General features: G+C 39.5%; 1 protein-coding gene and 1 pseudogene across 1 annotated transcript in view; both read left to right on the forward strand.

Moving 5' to 3' along the window:
* The window catches only part of LOC113006943 (gamma-aminobutyric acid receptor subunit rho-2-like), a 28,202-nt gene extending 7,334 nt beyond the window's left edge, over positions 1–20,868 (forward strand). Inside the window, exons 4-10 of the mRNA XM_026143209.2 lie at positions 6,947–7,014; positions 11,184–11,407; positions 11,491–11,573; positions 12,706–12,846; positions 14,753–14,905; positions 15,078–15,286; positions 15,372–20,868. Of these exons, the coding sequence (XP_025998994.1) occupies positions 6,947–7,014; positions 11,184–11,407; positions 11,491–11,573; positions 12,706–12,846; positions 14,753–14,905; positions 15,078–15,286; positions 15,372–15,686 (1,193 nt within the window). The 3' untranslated portion in view covers positions 15,687–20,868. The remainder of the gene's footprint in view (positions 1–6,946; positions 7,015–11,183; positions 11,408–11,490; positions 11,574–12,705; positions 12,847–14,752; positions 14,906–15,077; positions 15,287–15,371) is intronic.
* Positions 20,869–21,063: 195 nt separating this feature from the next.
* On the forward strand, positions 21,064–21,209 carry LOC113007206 (U1 spliceosomal RNA; annotated as a pseudogene).
* Positions 21,210–23,248: the final 2,039 nt, after the last annotated feature.

The following is a 23,248-nucleotide window of genomic DNA, read 5'->3' on the forward strand; positions in this document are numbered from 1 at the left end:
GTCTGTTGTGGAATTTCAGCTGCTCAACACTTTGGGGCCCTCACTGGCTTCTTTTTTTTTAAATTTCAAAATGTACCCAATAATTTCAGTGGGAACTGTAGGCAGGCATGCTGTTTTGCCATGGGGCCATGTTGTTGGATGTCCAGTTTGTCATCATCTTACTGATATAAGCATGGAAAAAAATGCCTGTGCATAGTTCAGTTTTATTGTTGCCTTTACAGATGTGCAAGTTACCAAATGTGCATTAGTGCACCATAGACCTTACCCCTCAGGATTCGGTGTCCATCGTTTTCAACATGTCTTCGTTTAGGTCAGACCAGAGTCTGGCCAAAAGGAAGACATTTTCAGGACAGTGTTCAACTTTGAGATCTTGTGTTTTCCTGCTGGAGTTTAAACTTGCATTTGTGGATGCAGTGACAAACTGTGTTCATAAGCAATAGTTTATAGAAGAGTTTCTGAGTCAATATAGATCTAGGTCGCTTCTTAAAGCTGTTGTCAAGGCTCCACTGTGTGGTGTTGAGAGTAGGGCCCAAATGCAGGATTCACAAAGCAAGATTTAAAATTCAAAAGGAGCTTTACTGCTGAGAACTTCAAAGTAAACATAACATAAAGCAGGAACAAATAATCTGACGAGAGGCACCTAACTGGAGGCACACAGCGAGAGACACAGCTTGAGGGTGGACGTGACAAATAACAGAAGCAAACCGAGGCTTTAAATAAACAAGAGGTGATTATGTCAGAGTGCCAACACCTGCAAACACAGCTGAATTGAATCTGACTAATTAAACAAGGGGAAGCAAAACCAAATATAATGCACACAAGATGAGGGACTGTCAAAATAAAACTAACACTGCAACCAAGACTATGACATAGAAACTGGACACAGTTTAACAGGGACCATGGAGACAAGACAGAAAGATACAGGGACATTATGGGGGAACAAGAAAGGTAAATAAAAAAGGAGACAAGACTGACATGTCACAGGAGACAGTGACGACAAAACAAAAAGACGAAGCTGGGACAGACTGGACACGACAGATATATAACATAATAAAATAAGAAACCAAAATCTTAAAACAGAACTCAGATGCACTACAAAATATTATACTCAAAACTAAATATTACAAAATTTGACCATAAGTCATCTTTTAAATCCAAAAGAAAGAAGAATGAGTCTACAACAAAAACTTAAAACACTGGATCAGCGACCCTGGACCATGACAGCAGTGCTACCTGCTAGCCAATTATTTCAGCTTGACCTTTATGCACAGATTTTTCTTGATTCTCTAAGAATTTGTACTATAGATGATGAAATCTAGTTTTTTTGCAGTTTGGCAATGAGAAATACTATTATTTACTGGTTAAACTTTTTGTATAGGCCTTGTTCAGTCTTTTGAATTATGATGAACTATTACTATTAATTACTTACTTATTAAGGTCAAGGTGAACTTAATAAGGTAGCATGTTTCCTGGGCTTGTAATCATTGTCTTAGCATCTTTGAAATATGTTAACAACAAATTTAAAATTTGTTTGCAGGATTTCAAATGTCAGTGACAATCTGGTTACTTTTTCCATTTTATTATTTCAGTTGAATATAGAGAATATTAGAAAATCATCTGTACCTCTTTTTATTTACAGTATGCACAGGGTTCTAACTTTTTGGATAAAGTTTCAAAAGCAATGTGATTTTAATAGATGTCTTCACTATTATTAATTTGTAAATAGCTTTTTAAGTGTGCTTATTCCTCTGTGCACAGATATGCGCCTGCACAGTTTCTATCCTTGGGCAATAAAGACTAAAGACAATAATGAAAGTACTTTAGGTTCTACTTATTCTCATTGTCTTATTTCCAGTGTTGTAATATACTATTTACAGAGGTGGGAGGTAATGAAGTATTTGAACTGTACTGTAATTTTTACTTTTACTCCCTTAATTTTTTAAGAAGTATCTGTAATTTCTACTCCTTACATTTTCAAAACAGACTTGTTACCTTTGGTTTAATGTGTTATTTTAACTTTAAAAATCACGGTGATTTGAGCCTAAACAGTAACACAGAAGACAGTCCCGTTCATGTATTAATCACCAAGGGTGAAAGGGATGTGCCATAGTCAGAGGTTAAAGTGGGCCAGTGTTTATTTATTCATTTATTATCATTGTTATTATTTTATTTTATTTTTTGGCACAATACCAGAACAACTGCATGTTTCCATAAACTGCAGTTGCAGTACCAGCTAGTCCTATAGAAGAAGAGTGAACATAAAGTGGCAGGTAATTTCAAATGGGTCATTGCATTTTTTCATGTTGAGAAGGTAGACTGTGCTATTGAAAGGTTGCATGAAAATACTTTGCAGGTTACTGCACAATAAACAGGTTAGTTTGCTGTACTGTGACAGATTCAAAGTAAAGAATAGTGTGTCGGACTGGTGCACAGCAGTTGTGGTGCTCATGGTCAGTTAGGTACATAAAGGCTAGCAGTGATTAAGTTGAAGTTAAACTGATGATGTTGAGATTCATTCAGTAAATTCAGAATCAGAATACTTTGATAATTCCTAAGGAAATTATGTGGGTTACTGTTGCTCCAAGATAACAACAGTAACAGACTGAACTAATGAAATAATACAATATATTACAGTAAGAAATATAAGAAATAGCTCTAATATATATACAAATAGCTCAATTATAAATATCCAGAATATTACAGAGATTAAATATATAACAGACATTTACTCTAAACTGTAAAACGTTGTTATTTGTTATTTTACTGTAGAACATATGCAAAAGAGTGTGTAACTATTGCACTGTGTACTGTGCATTAGATGGAGGAGTTGTACAGAGATATTCACATGCAGGAATGATTTCCTGTGATGTTAAGTGGTGCATTATGGGTAATCTAAGTCTCCCACTGAACATGCTCCTGTGACTGGCCAGCACATCATGGAGTGAGTCGGAGGTATTGTCCAACATTGTCCTTGTCTTGGACAACATCTGCGTCTCCGAGTCCAGCTCCGTCCCCACAACATTACTGGCCTTGTCGTCAGTTTATTGAGTCTGTTGGCATCTGCAACCCTCAACCTGCTGCTCCAGCATGCAACAGCATAGAGGATGGCAGCGGCCACAACAGACTGATAGAAAATCCTGAGCACTGTCCAAAAGATGTTCAAAGTCCTCAGAGACGACTCTGGCCCTTCCTGTAGAGTGCAGTGGTGTTTTTAACCCAGTCCAGTTCATTATCTATGTGTACTTATCTATCTAGTATTTATAGTCCTCCACAATGTCTACATCGATCCCCTGGATTAAAACAGGGGTCACGGGTTTCCTGGTCCTCCTAAAGTCTGCAGTCAAGTCTTTGGTCATTGTCACATTGAGCTGCAGATGATTCTGCTCGTGCTATCTTCAGAAAACTTCTGAAGATGGCAGGTCTCTGTGCAGTGGCTGAAGTCTGTGGTGTAGTGGGTGAAGAGGAAGGGGGAGAGGATGGTCCCTTCTGGTGCCCTTGTGTTGCTGATAACCTTGTCAGAAACACAGTGTTGAAGATGCACACATTGTGGTTTTCCTGTTAGATAATCAACAATCCAGGACACAAGAGACACATCCACCTACATCGCTGTCAGCTTATCACCCAGAAGGATTAGTCTGATGGCATTGAATGCACTGGAAAAGTCGAAAAACATGACCCTCACAGTGCTCGCTGGCTGGTCCAGATGGGTGTAGACACGACTGAGTAGGTAGATGATGGTGTCCTCAGCTCCTCTGAAGTGAAGGGGATCCTGATGTGGTCTGACTATAGGTCGCTGGTCAAGGATGAGTCTTTCCAAGGTCTTCATGATGTGGGAAGTCAGTGCCACAGGCCTGTAATCCTGGGACCACTGGAACATGGCGTCTTTGGTACAGGGACAAGGCATGACATCTTCCACAGCACTGGGACCCTCTGCAGACTCATACTCAACATGAACAGTTTATGAAAGACTCGACAAAGCCTTGAGAACATGAGGACTCACCCCGTCTGGTCAGCAAACTTGCCTGAGTGGAGTCTCCTCATTTGCCTCTGAACCTGGTCGTTAGTGTGATAGGTGGGGGAGGGGTGTCAGGACTCAAAAAGGAGGCAACGATGCAGTGTTGAGAGGGAGGGAGAGACGGTGGTGTGGCTACAGGCAAGTCAGTAGGGGGCTGAGCATTCACTGCAGTGTTGAATCTGTTGAAAAGCACATTCTACTCGTTGGCTCTGTCCTCACCACCCCCAGCTCCCCTGCTGTTGGATGGCTTGAATCCAGTGATTGTCTTTGTAACAAACCCACAGCAGACTCGGGTGCACCTTCATGCTTTGCAGCATCATTTATTTGCTGGTTGCTGTATACACACAGTTGGCTGCAGCTCTCTTTCGCTGCCAGCCACACACACTGACAACAACAACAGTACTGCAGGGCCCAGTACCATATTTAAGTGATTGCGGATGCCGTGCAGGTATGTCCACCTTCCCTGCATGACACCGCAGGCTATGCCCCACCACAGTCTTCATGCCACTCCACACCTCTCTCATGCTGTTCTGCTGTTCTGTTATTCAACCTTACCAGCTGTAGAGTGTATAATATAAAGCATAAACAGTGTACTGTCCGTGTAGAGGATGGAAATCAGCCAGGACACCTCATGAAACATCTGCTCATACAGTGGGGCAAAAAAGTATTTAGTCAGCCACCGATTGTGCAAGTTCCCCCACTTAAAATGATGACAGAGGTCAGTAATTTGCACCAGAGGTACACTTCAACTGTGAGAGACAGAATGTGAAAAAAAAATCCATGAATTCACATGGTAGGATTTGTAAAGAATTTATTCGTAAATCAGGGTGGAAAATAAGTATTTGGTCAATAACAAAAATACAACTCAATACTTTATAACATAAACTTTGTTGGCAATAACAGAGGTCAAACGTTTACTATAGGTCTTTACCAGGTTTGCACACACAGTAGCTGGTATTTTGGCCCATTCCTCCATGCAGATCTTCTCGAGAGCAGTGATGTTTTGGGGCTGTCGCCGAGCAACACGGACTTTCAACTCCCGCCACAGATTTTCTATGGGGTTGAGGTCTGGAGACTGGCTAGGCCACTCCAGGACTTTCAAATGCTTCTTACGGAGCCACTCCTTTGTTGCCCGGGCGGTGTGTTTTGGATCATTGTCATGTTGGAAGACCCAGCCTCGTTTCATCTTCAAAGTTCTCACTGATGGAAGGAGGTTTTGGCTCAAAATCTCACGATACATGGCCCCATTCATTCTGTCCTTAACACGGATCAGTCGTCCTGTCCCCTTGGCAGAAAAACAGCCCCATAGCATGATGTTTCCACCCCCATGCTTCACAGTAGGTATGGTGTTCTTGGGATGCAACTCAGTATTCTTCTTCCTCCAAACACGACGAGTTGAGTTTATACCAAAAAGTTCTACTTTGGTTTCATCTGACCACATGACATTCTCCCAATCCTCTGCTGTATCATCCATGTGCTCTCTGGCAAACTTCAGACGGGCCTGGACATGCACTGGCTTCAGCAGCGGAACACGTCTGGCACTGCGGGATTTGATTCCCTGCCGTTGTAGTGTGTTACTGATGGTGACCTTTGTTACTTTGGTCCCAGCTCTCTGCAGGTCATTCACCAGGTCCCCCCGTGTGGTTCTGGGATCTTTGCTCACCGTTCTCATGATCATTTTGACCCCACGGGATGAGATCTTGCGTGGAGCCCCAGATCGAGGGAGATTATCAGTGGTCTTGTATGTCTTCCATTTTCTGATGATTGCTCCCACAGTTGATTTTTTCACACCAAGCTGCTTGCCTATTGTAGATTCACTCTTCCCAGTCTGGTGCAGGTCTACAATACTTTTCCTGGTGTCCTTCGAAAGCTCTTTGGTCTTGGCCATGGCGGAGTTTGGAGTCTGACTGTTTGAGGCTGTGGACAGGTGTCTTTTATACAGATGATGAGTTCAAACAGGTGCCATTCATACAGGTAACGAGTGGGGGACAGAAAAGCTTCTTACAGAAGACGTTACAGGTCTGTGAGAGCCAGAGATTTTCCATGTTTGAGGTGACCAAATACTTATTTTCCACCCTAATTTACGAATAAATTCTTTACAAATCCTACCATGTGAATTCATGGATTTTTTTTTTTCACATTCTGTCTCTCACAGTTGAAGTGTACCTCTGGTGCAAATTACTGACCTCTGTCATCATTTTAAGTGGGGGAACTTGCACAATCGGTGGCTGACTAAATACTTTTTTGCCCCACTGTATCTTGTTCAGTTCAGTTGTGTAAATCCTCAAAGAGCACTGAACATCCCTGTCCCTTTCACAGCTGGGGTTCCGTTCTGCCAAGACGAGCCATCGGAGTCTAACCACTAAATACATCTGTCTAACTTCTGTTCATCAATAAATCAATTCATTCTTTTAATTACATGTTCTTATTGAACTGATTTTAACAAATCTGCTTCAACCTCTTCCCTGCTCATTTTCCTGTTTATAGGCAAAATCAGCCACTACAACGCAGGCAACAGAAAACAGAGCTATGTTTTTATTTTGTTCCACTTAACTGATTCAAGCTGAGGAACTGTATTAGAATTAAAATTTAGACTGAAATAAAGTTGGTATTCTTATATACTAATGTTATTTTATCATGGCATTAATATAGCAAAGGATTCAGTTAGTTTTGCATAAAAATAGGTGGTAAAAATGTTCTTCAAGGAGCTACTTTACTTTCTTACTCTGAGCTACTTTACTTTCTTACTCTGAGCTACTTTACTTTCTTACTCTGAGTACATTTCAGAGCTGATAGTTTTTCATACTTGAGTAAAGAAGTTGAATTAGTACTTCAACTTTTTACTGGAGTATTTTTAACACTAGTATCTGCTTAAGTACAGAATGTATGTACTTTTGGCACCACTTCAGATTTGTTTGTTTATATCTGAAGGTCCAGCTGTCCCTGTTGGGGTGGACGTTCAGGTGGAGAGTTTGGACAGCATATCAGAGGTAGACATGGTAAGTATTTTAAATGCATTAAATGTAAATTTGCATTACACAAAATGTAGCTTAACAAGTATTTGGATAAAGTACCTGTAAGGCTGAATGTTTAATTGACACTGAAGTTTAAGAGACATGCAAAACTGACTGTGTTATCAGACATGTGACCCCATTCATTTAGAATACTGGAATAGTGATTATGGAAACTGCTGGTTCTTGTAGTGCACCCAGCATCTCGTCATCTAAATTTGTGGCACAAACACAAAACAGTGCCAGTGACTTGGACATCAAAATTTCCAGAGCTGGTAGGAGACTGCTGTAGTAATGTCCAGATGTCTGGAGCTATATAAAAAAGTGGTTTCATTACTGCAATGAAGGAAGTGTGAAACACAACAGGTTATGGCAATAATCCCAACAGTCCACTTGGTACCTCAATTAGACACACAGCATAAGTATCATGTGCAGCCGGGGGCAAATTTTCAACCATGCCATAATCTTGCTAAGCAGTTCTTAGTGCCTAAAAATGAAACTAATCACACAACATAACACAAATTTAACACAAACACACAAACTGTCCCGTCTCACCAACTTAACGTGTTACAATGTGGACTTTAAACAGAGGGTCATTATCTGTGAGCACCCAAGCTTAACATGACTTGTGTGTCAAGCCTTGGAATTGGGGTAGATTTTATCTGCCAGTGCTTAATAAATTTAGCATTGTCCAAGTCTAATTTATGAGAGACCATGGCTAAAATATGCTACGTGTAGGTAGAACAGGGGTGGCATTTTTACTCTTACATAAACTGCTGATCAGTAAAACATCCTTCAATAACTACTCCTTCATTAGGCTTAAGGTACTGGCTCAAAATGGGTATGTTTTAAATTTTTGTAATTAATTGTAATAAAAATTAATTAGGTGACACTAACACTTTGTGACAACCAACCTTGCTTTGGGGTTGGTTGTCCCCAGAGTTATCAATGAGATATCAGTAAAAATTGTGATTTTTTTTTTTTTCTGATATCATCTGAGAGCCCAGCTTTGGCACACACATTGACACATCAAAGCCATTCTTCCTTGGGCCAGCTACTGATATAAGGCTCAACACAAACCAAGCTGTTCTGTTCAGTGGAGGTGGGAGGAGCCAGGCACTCCTGTAACCCAGATAAGGTTGGAAGACAAACTTTGGGCAAACTCAAATTCCTGAAGATATCTCTATTTATTGGGTAGATGCCACTTACCCTGAACGATACTGGATGTTGGTAGGGGGTGCAGCTATTGGGAAGGAAATGGCCACAATCCTTAGAATAACATTTGGCAGCATCCAGGCATCACGGGCAGAGTTGACATACTTTTTAAAAGATCCATATTTTGACCCGTCCATGGGATTGAGTTTACGTGAGCAATCTGGAGGGAATAAAGGATATGATGCCCCCTCCCCCCCCCCCCCCCCCACCTTCTGCTTCGTTCCACAAGTTATTCAATTCAAATCTGTATTTCAACATGATCTGCTCCTGGTTGTCAAAGAACATGCCAGAATTCTCCCTGTTGAAACTTGTAGTGCGTGCCAAGCTTGTGGTCTGTGGTGATCAAATGGCAAGAGTAGGGCAGTGTTTGAGGAAGCGACTAAACCAGTCTGCCTCGGCTTGACTGGTTTTACTCCAGGGCTTTGAGATTGTGACTTTCTGTGCCACTGCAATGTTGTATACACACTTATGGACTTTTTGTTGGTGCAAAGTCATATTAAATATCAGAGGCCTTAATGATGGAGCTTTCCAGTAGTTTTTCTTGATTAGTGCCGACAAACTGACAATTGTTTATGTGCCAACTTGCACATATGAAATAGTTTAATTCACTTCTTCTCGGTAGATGTTTTTTGGTAGTAACAGGTCAGTGTTCTGTAGTTCAATTCAATATTATTTATATAGCACCAAACTGATCCTAACCATGGCTTTACCTTATTATTAAGTGTCTAATACTGCCAAAGCTCTTAATAACAAAAACCAAAAACACACACAACAACACGTGAAATTACTCTGAATACCTCCTCAACTCGGTCTATTTTTGTTTTACAAAATGATCGCTGTAAAATGGACAGCTCGTAATGGTTAAATATGTGATATCAACAAAGTTTCACAGTGCCTTCTAGTGTGGCAGTAATAAACAACGTGCCAACCAGCCCAAATCTGTCCTACACACTGAAAACAGTCTGAAGTACACAAGGCAAAAACTGTTTGTCAGGATTAATTTCAGCTGTATCTTTGGAGGTGTGTGACTTTAAACTGCTGTGCAGAAAGTATTGTTGGTATTTGCAAAGAGAACATGGACAACTGTGTGTAAGAAATGGAAACTGGATTTTTTTTAAACTGACCATATTGCACAAGCATTTCTGTAAATTAGTTACTCAACTGCTAATTGTGCCAGTTTTCAATGCTAAAAAGGCACGTCTTAATTTTTGAGCTTGATATTGCAGCAGTTACTGCTGTGTGGAAGAGGCATTGCAAAGGTTTAAGAGTGCATGCTTAGAAGAGTTAGACATCTCTCCAATTTATTTGGAATGTCAGATGAAGATGTTATAAAAGAAAATGGATTACCAAACTTCCTGATTTTAAATTTTCTCATTTAACTTAGAGATGACCTCCAACCAAAACAATACCAGCAGCAGTAAAACTTGTCCTGGTGGTAAATTTCATTGTTTGTGACCTTATGCTAAATAATGCGGCTCTTGGCATGTCATTTTGAACTAAAACTGACCGCGCTTGTGTGTCACTTCACAATTTTAACAAACGGAGTCATTTTAGTCTCTGGGCCAGGGACAAGTTACTGCCCCAAGTGGAGTTTAAGTATCTCAGAGTCTTATTCATGAGTCAGGGAAGAAGGAAGTGGGAGAATAACAGATGGACTGGGACTATGGCTACTGTGATGCAGATGCTGCATTGGTCCGCTGTGATAAAGAGCATAATAACAAAGATTTACCAGTCAGTCTGCACTCTGATCCCTCAGCTGTGATCATACCTGGGTACTACCTGGGTGAGGTGTTTTGGGCATGTCCTACTAGAATAAGGGCACGGGACAGACCCAGGACATGCTGAAGGAATTCAATTTCTCAGCTAGCCTGGGAATGCCTCTGTGAGCGGGAGATGAGCGGGAGGAGGTGACTGGGGAGAGGGAGGTCTGGGTGTCCTTGCAACCCAGCCTGGATGAGTGGAAGAACATGAATGGATGGGTGTAGTCACTGTCTGTCGTGTTTCATGTATATCACTGAACCCACTGTTAGACAACATAATATACTGTATATTTCTGGCCAGAGTTTACTTTTCATTGCTTAATGCAAGCCATTCAGTGTGCTTTAATGACAGCCATAAAGACAGAAAACATGCTCTGTAATACTCCAGCAGTTGCTGTCTAACACTCACTGTTATTAGGTAGCATTAGACACTAAATTATACCAGACTGTAGCAACAAAAACCCTCAGCACAGTATTCAGTGACATGAAAAAATGTGCTATTTTGTTTCTGTTAAATCCAATTTTTAATAAATAAAAGACAGAAAATTCAATTTATTCTTACAAAGCAGTTTTGCTTTTGACTGAGATATATAAAAAAAAACCATGAAGCAAAATTTTACATGACCCAGTATACCAGTATATGGGTTATTAAAACCATGAACTTGAAATATGCAAGAATACATACTTTAGATCTTTAAAGGTGGAATCATCTCTGATTAGTAGACATAAGTTATTAATCATGTGAAAGTCTCAGACATGCCCTTAAACTGGTCTTATGCAACATCAAAGGTACTTGTTCACTTGGTGCCAAGAGTACATGTTGCTACAGTCATTAGTCATTATAAATCCGTTGTTATATAATTGTAATACTATGAGAACAGGACAAAAGATTATCTGTGGTGTGGAGGGGGGCATGCACGGGCGTAACCATTCCTGCCTGCAGAGCAACGTAGAGGATGAAGGAGGAAAAAAACGAGGGTATTCTAGGACCAAATGAAGCCTGTGGACTGTACTTGGTTAACATATGTTCAGCATTTTGGCTTACTGTACATTTATCTGTAAACAACTTCAATAATCCAGCAGCCACTGGCTGCAGTGATGTAATCCCAGGAAAAATTAAATAAATTAGGGATAGCAAGACCCTTTCATTCCGATGCTGTCTTCTTTCTCCCATTATCTCAGGACTTCACCATGACTCTGTACCTGAGGCACTACTGGAAAGATGAAAGGCTGGCATTCCCAAGCGCTACAAACAAAAGCATGACCTTTGATGGTCGCCTGGTGAAGAAAATATGGGTACCTGATGTGTTCTTTGTCCATTCCAAGAGGTCCTTCATCCACGACACCACTACTGACAACATCATGTTAAGGGTCTTCCCAGATGGTCATGTTCTATACAGTCTGAGGTGAAGACAGGAAACAAATGCCTTGCAAGAAAGGGCCCCCTGTCTAGAGTTACTAAGGTTTATATTCTGCTTTAATTCCACAGAGTAACAGTTACTGCAGCTTGCAACATGGATTTTAGTCGTTTCCCTCTGGACTCACAGACATGTACACTGGAGCTGGAGAGTTGTAAGTATTCTTAGACCATGAGACTCCTTCTTGTGCTGCTATGCAGTGGGGGAGATAATAATTTTATCTGCTAAATCTCTAAGTTCACTCACAAAGAAATTAACAGTTTGAGAATGTCAACCAAAAATCCAAACCAAAAGTGGAGACTGGCTAGGCACCTCCATGATGTTAATTTGCTTCTTCTTTAGCCACTCCTTTGTTGCCTTGTGGTGTGGTTTAGGCGACTGTCATGCTAGAAGGACGGTGTCATCCAAGATTTGCGGTGTCGATGCAGTGAAGTCGTCATCTACCTTAGCAGAAAAAAGTCACGCAACATGATGTTTCCACATCTGTGTTTAACTGTGGGGAGGAGACTTTGGGTCATTCCCAGCATTTCTCTTTGCAAACACGGTTGATACCAAAGAACTCGATTTTGGTTTTATCTGACCACAGCGCTTTCTCCCCCGCCTTCTCTGAATCGTTTAGATGTTCATGGCCAAATTAAGGTGGGTCTACACAGATGCCTTCTTGAGCGGGGGGACCTTTTAGGTGCTGTAAAATTTCAGTCCATTACAGTGTAGTGTATTATACTAATGGTATTCTTGCTGACTGTGATCCCAACTGCCTTCAGATCGTTAACAGACTCCTCCCGTGTAGTTTTAGGCCGATCCACCACCTTTGTCATAATCGTCTTCACCCCATAAAGTAAAATCTTGCATTGAGCTCCACTCTTCCATTTTCAAATAATTGCATCAACAAGTGTCACCTTCGCACCGAGTTTCTTGCTGATGGTCTTGTAGCCCTCTATAACATCATGCAGAGCTACAGCCTTGTTCTTCATATCCTTTGACAGCTCTTTGGTCTTGCCAGCTTTTTGGTTGATATTCTGTCTTTCTTCATTAAAAAGACACCATAAAAATTAGAGACTGTTTATTTTTGTGTAAATGAGCAAACCTACAACAAAAAGGGGCTTTGGTTACTAAATTATGAATTGATTATTAGTATTAGTATTAGTTTAGTTCTTATTTGAAACTCAGCCATCAGCAGAATACAAGCTTTTATTGAATTTATGAATTTGCTCTGTTTGCTTATCCAGGTCCAGCTATGTTCATTCAGATGACTGCTGTTTCCATTCCTACTTTCTGTCCTGCAGATGCTTACACAGATGAGGACCTGATGCTTTATTGGAAAAGTGGCGATGAGTCCCTGAGCACAGATGACAGGATTTCTCTGTCTCAGTTCCTGATTCAGAAGTTTCACACTACCTCCAGGCTGGCTTTCTACAGCAGCACAGGTTGAGAAGGAAAACAAACCCAGATTTCACTTACACATACATATTTTGTGTAATATTAGATTGGTCACTATTACAACTGCTCCACAAAAACCAAAGATTTAGGGGAAATAATCTGAAGTTGTTGTAAACTACCATATATGAAAGTCCTGTTTTAGCATCAACATTATGATTATCTGGGAGAGATTCTAGAGTTAATTTCATGTTTAATCAGTAAACTAAGCCAAACTAAGTTGGGAGAGGTTTACATATTTCCTCTGATGTCTGCTGATGGCTCAGCCAGATCCAGCTATTACAGTCAGAAGTCATCCTGCTGACTGAGCTGAACCTCAGTGGGGCAAGTTAAAAAAAAAATCCCAAAACATGTTCCTAGAGTGGAGGGAAAAAACTCTTTGATTCCTTGCTGAATTTGTCAGTTTGAAGACTTACAAAGAAATTAAAAAATATCTTATTTTTATGGTAGTTTCATTTAATGAAGAGCCAGAATATCAACAGAAAGATAAATAAACAGTGCAACACAATGCAAACATAACAAAGTTATAAATTAATTCGGATGTCTCTGAGTAAAATACATAGGTAAGTAATAAGTAGATTTCTGGTTCCCACAGGTAGGCTGTGTGCCCATGTGGCAAACAGATTAGAGTGGCTATCCATCAGTACATTAGTACAAGTGCATTTGCCTTGTCAAACCTAAAAATAGAAATTTATATGTTAAAACTTACCAAAGTAGAGCAATTTTCATCTCAGACAGTTCTGTCAAAAAGTCCTAGTCTATCAATTGATATGTACATCTGGCCCTTACATTACTGCCATCTTGTGGCCACAGTCAGATATTGCAGCTGGAAGCTGTGCATATTTCATCTCGTAGCAAAGTGTGTGTCTCTTAGGGCATGTCCATCTCCCAGTAACAATGACTGGAGCTGGCTAGGCTGAGAGGCCAGCAGCTTTATTCTGGTGGTTTGCACATGTGCATTGTGGATAAATCTCTGGTCCTTGAGAGAGGAGCACGCGAGGCTCAGCTTTTAGTTCAATTAAGTTTTATTTCTATAGTCCAAAATCCCAACAACAGTTGCCTCAAGGAACTTAGACTTTTGCTGCTCTTAGATCAATTTCAATGTGTTATGGAAACTCAGCTAGCATTAGCAAGTAAATAAGATTCAGTGATTTAGCAGCAGAACAGATAAGTTTGCAGTTGCTAACCACCTTCATTCAATTCAATTCAATTTCATTTATACAGCACCAAATCACAATAACAGTCGCCTCAAGGCGCTTTGCATTGTAAGGTAGACCCTTCAATAATACATATAGAGAAAAACCCAACAATCATATGACCCCCTATGAGCAAGCACTTTGGTGACAGTGGGAAGGAAAAGCTCCCTTTTAACAGGAAGAAACCTCCAGCAGAACCAGGCTCAGGGAGGGGCGGGGCCATCTGCTGCCACTAGTTCTTTCTTAAAAGTAGAGATAGTGTCTGTCTCCTGAATCCAAACTGGAAGCTGGTTCCATAGAAGAGGAGCCTGAAAACTGAAGGCTCTGAGTTCCATTCTACTTCTAAATAACCACCATGCCTAACATGTATGATGCAGAGAAGATGGACTGTGATAAAGTTGCTAATAATCATCTCTGCTTGCCTTTCTGTAAACGCCACCACACAACACTGCAATCAATCAATTAATTACAGAAACTCCTCTTTTCAACTTGTTATGTTTATAAAGCACATGAGAAGAAGCAATTTCTTCCATTCCAACCTAAGGAAAGATCAAATAGCTTTCAAGAGCTTTTAATTGTTAATTGATTGTTAATTTCCTCATGTTCTGTCATTTTACCTTGTTTTTTTCTGTTTTACCTCTAACACATAAAGCGAAAAGTATATTGTGTTTTACTTATTCCTCACTTATTCTATCTCCAGGTTGGTACAACCGTCTGTACATCAACTTCACGCTGCGGCGTCACATCTTCTTTTTTCTACTGCAGACCTACTTCCCTGCTACTCTAATGGTGATGCTGTCCTGGGTGTCCTTCTGGATTGACCGCAGGGCTGTCCCTGCCAGAGTCTCATTAGGTAAGAGGATCTGCATCATTGTAACTGTTGCCTGCTAAAACTGAATGTTTCCTAAGGACATCAGATGTGAAAATGTGAAAATGGAAATCAGTTAGCTCTTTTTGGCCATTAAAATGACCTTCTGTTGTAGTTCATTGACTGCTGCGCTAACAAGACCTTGTATGCTCTTCAGGTATAACTACGGTGCTCACCATGTCCACCATCATTACTGGAGTGAATGCTTCCATGCCCAGGGTCTCCTACATCAAAGCTGTGGACATTTACCTCTGGGTCAGTTTTGTCTTCGTCTTCCTGTCTGTGCTAGAATACGCTGCCGTAAACTACCTGACAACTTTGAGGGATGGGAAAGACCGCAAACTCAGAGAAAAGGTTAAGGAACAGGTACAGGCACCTTTTTCAAAACTCACACATCTCAAACAGTGATCAAACCTTTTTAATTATGATTCCTTTTGTCTATTTCACCTAGTCCCAGACACTCCCTTGCACATGTGGCATGCCCCATACCAAGACCATGATGCTTGATGGGACATACAGTGAGGAAGATGCCAACAGTCTGGCGGGATACACAAGAGCCTCGATGGTTGCCGAGGACATATCAGATAAACAGGAACAGATGGTAGTGCATCTGTCTTTGGACAACGAGTCCACTGGCACCAAGAAGAAGGGCATCCGTGGCTTCCGGATCATTCAGAACACCCACACCATTGACACATATTCTCGTATGATTTTCCCAGGCTCATATATCCTCTTCAACCTGATCTACTGGTGTGTGTACTGTTGAGAATTTTAGCTCAAATTGTAGTAGTGAAAGAAAATTACTGTGAAACCATTCTGTGGGACGTAAGCCTGAGGTTTACCTGTTCAAGTTTGCCAGGATGGCCTATCAAAGACATCTGGGAGTGAATACTACCCATTTCATTGTTGGACTGGACATTCGATATAGCTTATTTTTTAATTTTTATTAATGAATCCTTTATTTATCCAGGTAAAAATCTCACTGAGATTCAAAACTCATTTCCAAGAGAGACCTGGCATCATGGCAGCAAAAGACCTGTTCCTGCCTCACAAGCTAATATGTACCCAAGTCACGCTGAGAGAAAACTCATGGGGCTGGTTGCACATTCACTCTAATACAGCGGTCCCCAGCCCCCGAGCCACAGTCCGGTGCCGTGAGCCGTTTGGTACCGGGCCGCAAGAGTTGAGGCTCGGGTGTGAAATTTATGGTCTTCAGGGCTTTTATCGGTTTTTATTGTTATTTTTTATAGTTAACTCGGTTTCCCTGGGTCTTTTCCCGTGTGTTATGAATAAATCTTTTTTTTTGGTACTGGTACTGGTTTTATTTTGTTGTATTTATCTGCAACACCTTAAAGGCCAGTCCATGAAAATATTGTCAGACATAAACCGGTCCGTGGCGCAAAAAAGGTCGGGGACCGCTGCTCTAATAAACAGGTTAATCATGAGCCTAAAAAGCTTGCTACAGCACCCTAAGGGTAACAGTGGTGATACTTTTAGCTCTTTCACAAAGATGTCAGTTTCCTGGATACATTCTTGTTTGCATCTTGTTCTGTTTTATGGTAACTTCAGCAGAAAGTTTCATCTACAATCTCTCACCACTGAATTTTGTCCTTGTTGGTCTTTCAGTAATATACAGTTTCACCTTAATAAATAGAACTTAGCTCAGTTTACAAGTTTACAAATAATCTAAGTGGTTTATTCCACCTCAAATGTTCATTTGGACTTTTTAAAACAGACTGTTTTCACAGCAGATATTTTGGCTTGTAAAGATTAAGTACAGGTGTAACACATACCATGAAAAACTATTTTTATTCCATTTAGGTGAGCAAATTTCAGACCTCTGCCATTCATGCTGGCTCACATATAAACCTTAACTCAACTACCTGATGGAACTGCACTATCTGCAGTTAAGGTACTTTCACTTGTGATTATCAGATATGTCAGATTGTCTGACATGAGTGAAGTTTGATGGACTGATATTCTATTCAATTTTATTTTGTTCACTCTGTCTAACATGTGTAACTTAGTTGTTTACTATTAGTAGCAACGGTCTATCCCTTTGTTACCAAGTCAACATGATAACTGGGGTAACTCTTGCTAAGAACTCTTGCAATATACTCTGTGGGTAATAATATGGTTGTTTTCTGTTTCTATTAAATTCAATTCTACTGTATTTATATAATCCCAAATTACAAAAACAGTTGCCCCAAGGCATGTTATGTTGTTGGGTATAGACCCTGCAAAAAAATCTGTTTTCTATTTTTTTCAATTTGTCAAGGTTTTTCACATTATTTTTCACAGTTTGATCTGTAAAACATATAAGCACATTTTCTGCAATGGTTTAGTATTACTGACCAGTGAATCAGTGAGCAGCTAGGTCCCAATATTTAAATATCATTTGTGGAAAGAAACATTTATTCATTTTCTTGTGATTTGTTGGAGTTGCTCTTCATTTAGATGGAAGTTTAACCTGCAGATTTTGCACAACAAATGTACTTTTGGACAGTTAAATCTAGCCTGTCTCTCTGCAACCAGCCCCTGTCCAGGCTTCCTGGAATAACACACTTCAACCTGAACCTCTCAACTGTCATGACTAAAAAGATTAAGAGAATATAATTTGGCTGCTATTGCCTCTGTAGTCATTGGATTTGACTGAGTCATGTATCTGAATTTGTCCAAAGCAGTTGGAACTTTAAAAGTACTTTAAAAGTACAATTCATTACTGTTGCTGAACAAAGTATTTTGATTATCTATTTATAGGATTTCTAAATTCACCACATTTTATTTGTTTAATGTTTTATTATTTATTTGCACCAGTATTGGATCCATGTGTCATTGCAGGCAAGTTGCAGGAAACAGGGCTTACACAGAAACTGGTTGGTGAATGCTGCAAGACATGGAATATAATATCTTCCTATATGTATTTTTCTTAGAAAGAACTTTAAAACATAGAAAGCTTTACCAGTGATGTAATCAACTTGAACCGCCTTAAGTGAACATTGTTTTCATGTACATATTTTGACAAGATAGATTTTTTGTTTTTAATTAATTTCAGAGCAATGATTGACATTAATCATGTAGGTAACTAGAAGTTAACATTAGACTGATTGTGCTATGATGTGTGTGAATTCATCCATCACAACACTACTGTATTTTAAGCAGATAGTTCCTACAAAGATACAGTGAGTAAATTATTGAACACTTCACCAATTTTTTAAGTAAATATGTCTCTAAGGTGCTACTAACATGAAATTCTCACTAGATGCCTGTAACAACCCATCCAATCCTTACATGCAGAGAAATCCAATAATATGTGTCCATAAATTATGTATAATCATGAGAAATGACACGTGGGAAAAGTATTGAACACATGAACAATGGGAGGTGCAAGAAAGCCACGTAAAGTGATGACACCAGCTGAAATCTATCAGTTATTAGAAAGCAATCCTGCCACCTATTGCAAATTAAGATATTAAGAAATTACAGATACGCTTCCCAACCCCCTGAGCCACGGTCGCCCGATAGTCTGGACAAATGAGACCAAAATTGAACTTTTTGGATGCCATAGTACACATCATGTTTTGAGATCAACAGGCAATGCATATACCCCCCCAGTTTGGAGGTGGGAACATCACGGCGTGGGGATGTTTTTTATCATACGGCATTGGCACGCTTCACATAACTGAAGGAAGAATGAATGGAAGCTGGATATCTCAGGAAGACAATATTTTCTTTTTCTGAAACCAGCTGAGTTTCCTTGACTGTGTGTTTGGGATCAAAGCTGCTAGAATGATCCAGTCAATAACCTGACCTGAATCCAACTGAAATCCTATGGCGAGAACTAAAGCTCAGAGTTCACAGAAAGGGCCCGCAGAACCTTCAGGATTTGAAGACTGTTTGTATGAAAGAAACTCACCTGAGCAATACATGCAACTTTTCACCTCCTGTTTCTCCATACAGGAGGCGCCTTGAAGCTGTCATCACCACCAACAGCTTTTATAAATACATTTCAGTAACCATGTTCAATACTTTTTCCCTGTGTCATTTTTCATTTTACACATAATTTATGACATCTGTGGTTTGATTTCTTTAGCTCAATTCAATTCAATTTTATTTATATAGCGCCAAATCACAACAACAGTCACCTCAAGGCGCTTTATATTGTAAGGTAGACCCTACAATAATAGGGTCTACCTTATTATTGTCTACCTTGTGTGGATTGAAATGTGTTATTACCAGCATCTGGTGAAAATTGTATGTCAATAGCACTTTCAGAAATATATTTACTTAGTAAACTCATGACTTGTTCAATAGTTATTTTACGTGCTGTATACATTTCTGACAGATATACAGTTTGACAGATTAGTTCTTTTATTTATTTACATAATTGGTTTAGCTTAGCATAAAGCAAAGGTACGTAAAATAGCAAACCTAGTTCAAGTTGGTGTTTGTACATTTTTATTCTGGTACTCCACTCCAGGGTACTTTTGCATGATTCACACATAAAGAAAAATCCTCATTTATAGTGGGGTAAAAAACATTTAAGTTTGCTCATTTACAACAGGCTCTAAAATGTATGGTAGTTTAATTTTATCAGCTGATGTGCACGTCATTGAGTAAAATAAGTATTTGATTCTCAAGCAAAACATGACTCATTAATTGGTGGAAAAACCCTTGTTGGCAAGTACAGTGTTAAGATGTTGCTTGTAGTTGGTGACTAGGTTTGTACTTATCTCAGGATTTTGGCCACTCCCCTTTACAGAAACTCTCTAAACAAGGGTGGCTGTGGCACAAGACGTACTAGTTGCAAGCAATGTGGTTCGATCCCTTGTTACTCCAGTCTATATGCCAAAGTACCCTTGGGTAAGATACTGAACCCAGAGTCCTCCAATGCGGTTAAGAGTGGGAGGGATCATTGTAGTTGCATCATACAATTTTTTTTCTTCAAAGATGGTGGGTTGAGTTGAAGCCAAAAAAAATCTATTTTGGTTTTATTCTGACCACAGCACATTCTCCCAAGCCTTCTCTAAATCCTTTAAATGGTGTCTTACAAACTTAAGATAGGCCTACACGTCTGCATTTTTGCATAGGGGCACCTTGTGAGCACAGCAAAATTTCAAACCATTATCGCATAGTGTGTTACCAGTTGTGTTCTTGGTAACTGTGGTTCCAACTGCCTTCAGATAATCAACAAGCTTCTCCTGTGTAGTTTGGGGCTGATCCACCACTGTAGAGGCTGAGCCCACGCTTGAAGCCACTGAGATGTTCGTTGGCTGGGGTGACGCGATGCCACTGTTATGAATGAAACTTATCACAGTCCGATAACTCCAGCCGTACTTATCTTGTTCGTTTAGAATCTGTATTCCACTTCCATCAGTTGCATTTGTTGTCAACAGTTCTCTTTATCCAACACCATTTATCATAAACCGTTTGCTCCTTCTGAACAACAACACACCTGCCGCTAATTACGTGTGTCTACCCTAAATACATTCCCGTCAACACACCATATCGTAAAACACAAAAGGTAACCCCTAATGGCATACATAATGTACCAACACAAAAAATGGCTCCACTTTCTCATGATCACCCTCAACCCACGAGCCAAGACTTTGCATAGAGAGCAAGACTGAGTGCAGCTGACGGTCATTTTATATTTTTCTATTCCTCAATAATGGCATCAACAGTTGTCACCTTCTCACCAAACTTCTTGTTGATGGTCTTGTAGCCTGTTCTAGCATTTTGCAAGTCTATAGTCCTGTTCATGGTGCCCTTTGACAGCTCTTTGGTGGAGCGGTTAGAATGGAAATTGAAGGAACCTGATTTTGTAGACAGGTGTACTTCATACATAGTTGACATCAGGAATATCTTTAATTGATTGATTGGTTGTAATTTGTGGAATTTTGGTTGATATTCTCTCTCCATTAAAATAAAACTTCCATAAAATTAGAGACTGTTTATTTGTTTGTAAGTGAGTGAACCTATAAATACAGCAGGTAATGAAATCATTATTTCCCCCACTGTCGGAGAATTGTATGTACACTGTTTATAACACATTTCAGTTTCTGTTCCTTGAAACCTGAAAATGTGAGCCAGAAATAGTAAGGTAAACATATACTTTTATATATATTTACTTGTATATATTTATACTTACCTGGCAGGGGAGATACCATGATCACGAAGGTGGCTCACCCAGCACTGCGGTTGTGCTAACCCCTGTGAATTCCCCAAATGCGGGAATCTCAACTGCATAATTTGTGGTAGTGGAGGACTGCGTTCGCGCTCTCCCCTCACTTTTTTTTAAACAAATTTCCCACGCATGGGACTAATAAAGGTTATCTTATCTTATATACTTATATTGTTACCTCAGAACTTGAAACATTGGTCACACTTAATTTGAACCTATCTAGGACGGGGAGATACATCTAGGTCCCCTTTGATTAGTACTCGGACTGTTAAAACTACATTTGCTGTAGTCTGTTCATTTTGTCTTCTTTTGTTCAACTTAACATTATGATAATGAGCGTTGTCTGTTTGTGAATGGATTTACTTAGTTTTGCTTTACCAGTCTGTAGAGAGTGGCAATTCTTTCTAATACACTGTTAACTTCTCAGTGTTTTCACCTTGTCTTGGAAGAAGTTCTGTGAAGTAGCAGTACAGAGGTGATATCAATTTTCAGGTGATTGTAATGAAAACAATTTTGGAATCAATATTTTTAATAAAATGTGACATGAAAGAATGAAGTAGCAGGGAGAAAAAAGTATAAGTATCTGAGAACTGTACTTGAATACAGAGCGTGAATAAATTACTGATACACAATGCATCACTGATCCCATTGCAAGGCTGATCATATCAAAACATAGACACTAACATTTATATTCTTTCCAGACTCTAACACTGCTTTGTTTGAGCTCAATTGCATGACTGTTTTTTGTTTTTGTTTTGTTTTGTTTTTTGTTTTTTTAATTATCATTTCTGTATTTGATCTTATCAACTTTTCTTTTCTTTCTTTCTTTTTTTCTTTTTCTTTTCCTTTTCCCCCCAATAACACACAAAAATGTTTTTAATGAAAAAGGCAAGCACCCTTACAGTCAGTTTCCAGACGGATGCCACTTATTCCTTGATCTTTGGAAAATTATTTAGAATGTAATGCTTTTGCAGCAATTTTTTTTTTAAATTGTGTGAAAGATAAACTTTAAAGTCTTTCTTTCACACATTATACTGATGCCTAATTTATAGCTATGGATAATCAGTCTAACCATAACATTCAGTCTCAGGATTTGTTAATTCATCATTACCTGAGAGGCCTGAAAATCAGAATCAGAATCAGAATCAGAATACTTTATTCATCCCGAGGGAAATTAGGGGTTACAGCAGGCAGCACGCTAATGGCGCATGCGCACTCACAAAGTAAAGCAGGTTTATTTCAAAAAAACAAAAGAAAACAAAAGCATAGCTCCCAGGAATACTGTATAAGATGCAATCTTCCTGTGTGACCCACTTTGAACTTTAATCCATGTTTCAGAGAGTACTGTGTGCTCACCTAATCCTCCAATACACAAATCACATCAGATTTACCCTTGCTACCACTACTTAAATCACATTCCTGTAGTAGGGCAACTTCTGTTCAGTTCAGTTTTATTCATACAGAACCAAAGCACAAATGCAGTTGCCTCAAGGTGACAATTGATTGCACACTCTCGTCTGTGTTGTTTATTAATGTAGCCGCTGCTTGGGGTTAATACTGACTCACGCTCCACAATGTCTGGCCATAATTTATACCCACCAGCCTTAAGGACTTATTGTCCTAAGAGGACATCTGTGCTGTACGTAGGGTACATTTGCAAATATTTAGAAAAAATGAAAAGAAAAAAACCAAACATGATAAAGTTTTACAAATTCCTGTATGCACAAAGGCACTGGGTTTGGGTGGTTTGTTCAGATTTGAGTATGAAATGATGTGATTTTAACTAAGCATAACGTAGATGTTTTTGTTTGCTTTGTTTTGTTTTTAAATAAAAACATTGCACAGTAGAAATGACTAACAATCTTTATTTGATACCCTTATGTAGAAACTGGGAAACAAAATGGTTATGAATTACATGATTGCTGTCTCGGACTGTAGTGATGTGTCATGTCATTAAAAGTATCTGCATGACCTGATACCACCGCGAGCTCAAGATCAACACAAGCTTTCAGGGGGGCTTTCAGGTGGTGAGAGCTTTCAGTGGGCTAAACTAGATTAACCCCAGTGTAATAACAATTACACTGAGTTCTCTTCCCAGTAATTAATGACTAATCTGCCTTTCCCTCCTTTATCAATCCCAGCTT

Source organism: Astatotilapia calliptera, chromosome 15, assembly GCF_964374335.1.
Source record: "Astatotilapia calliptera chromosome 15, fAstCal68.1, whole genome shotgun sequence".
Taxonomy (NCBI): domain Eukaryota; kingdom Metazoa; phylum Chordata; class Actinopteri; order Cichliformes; family Cichlidae; genus Astatotilapia; species Astatotilapia calliptera.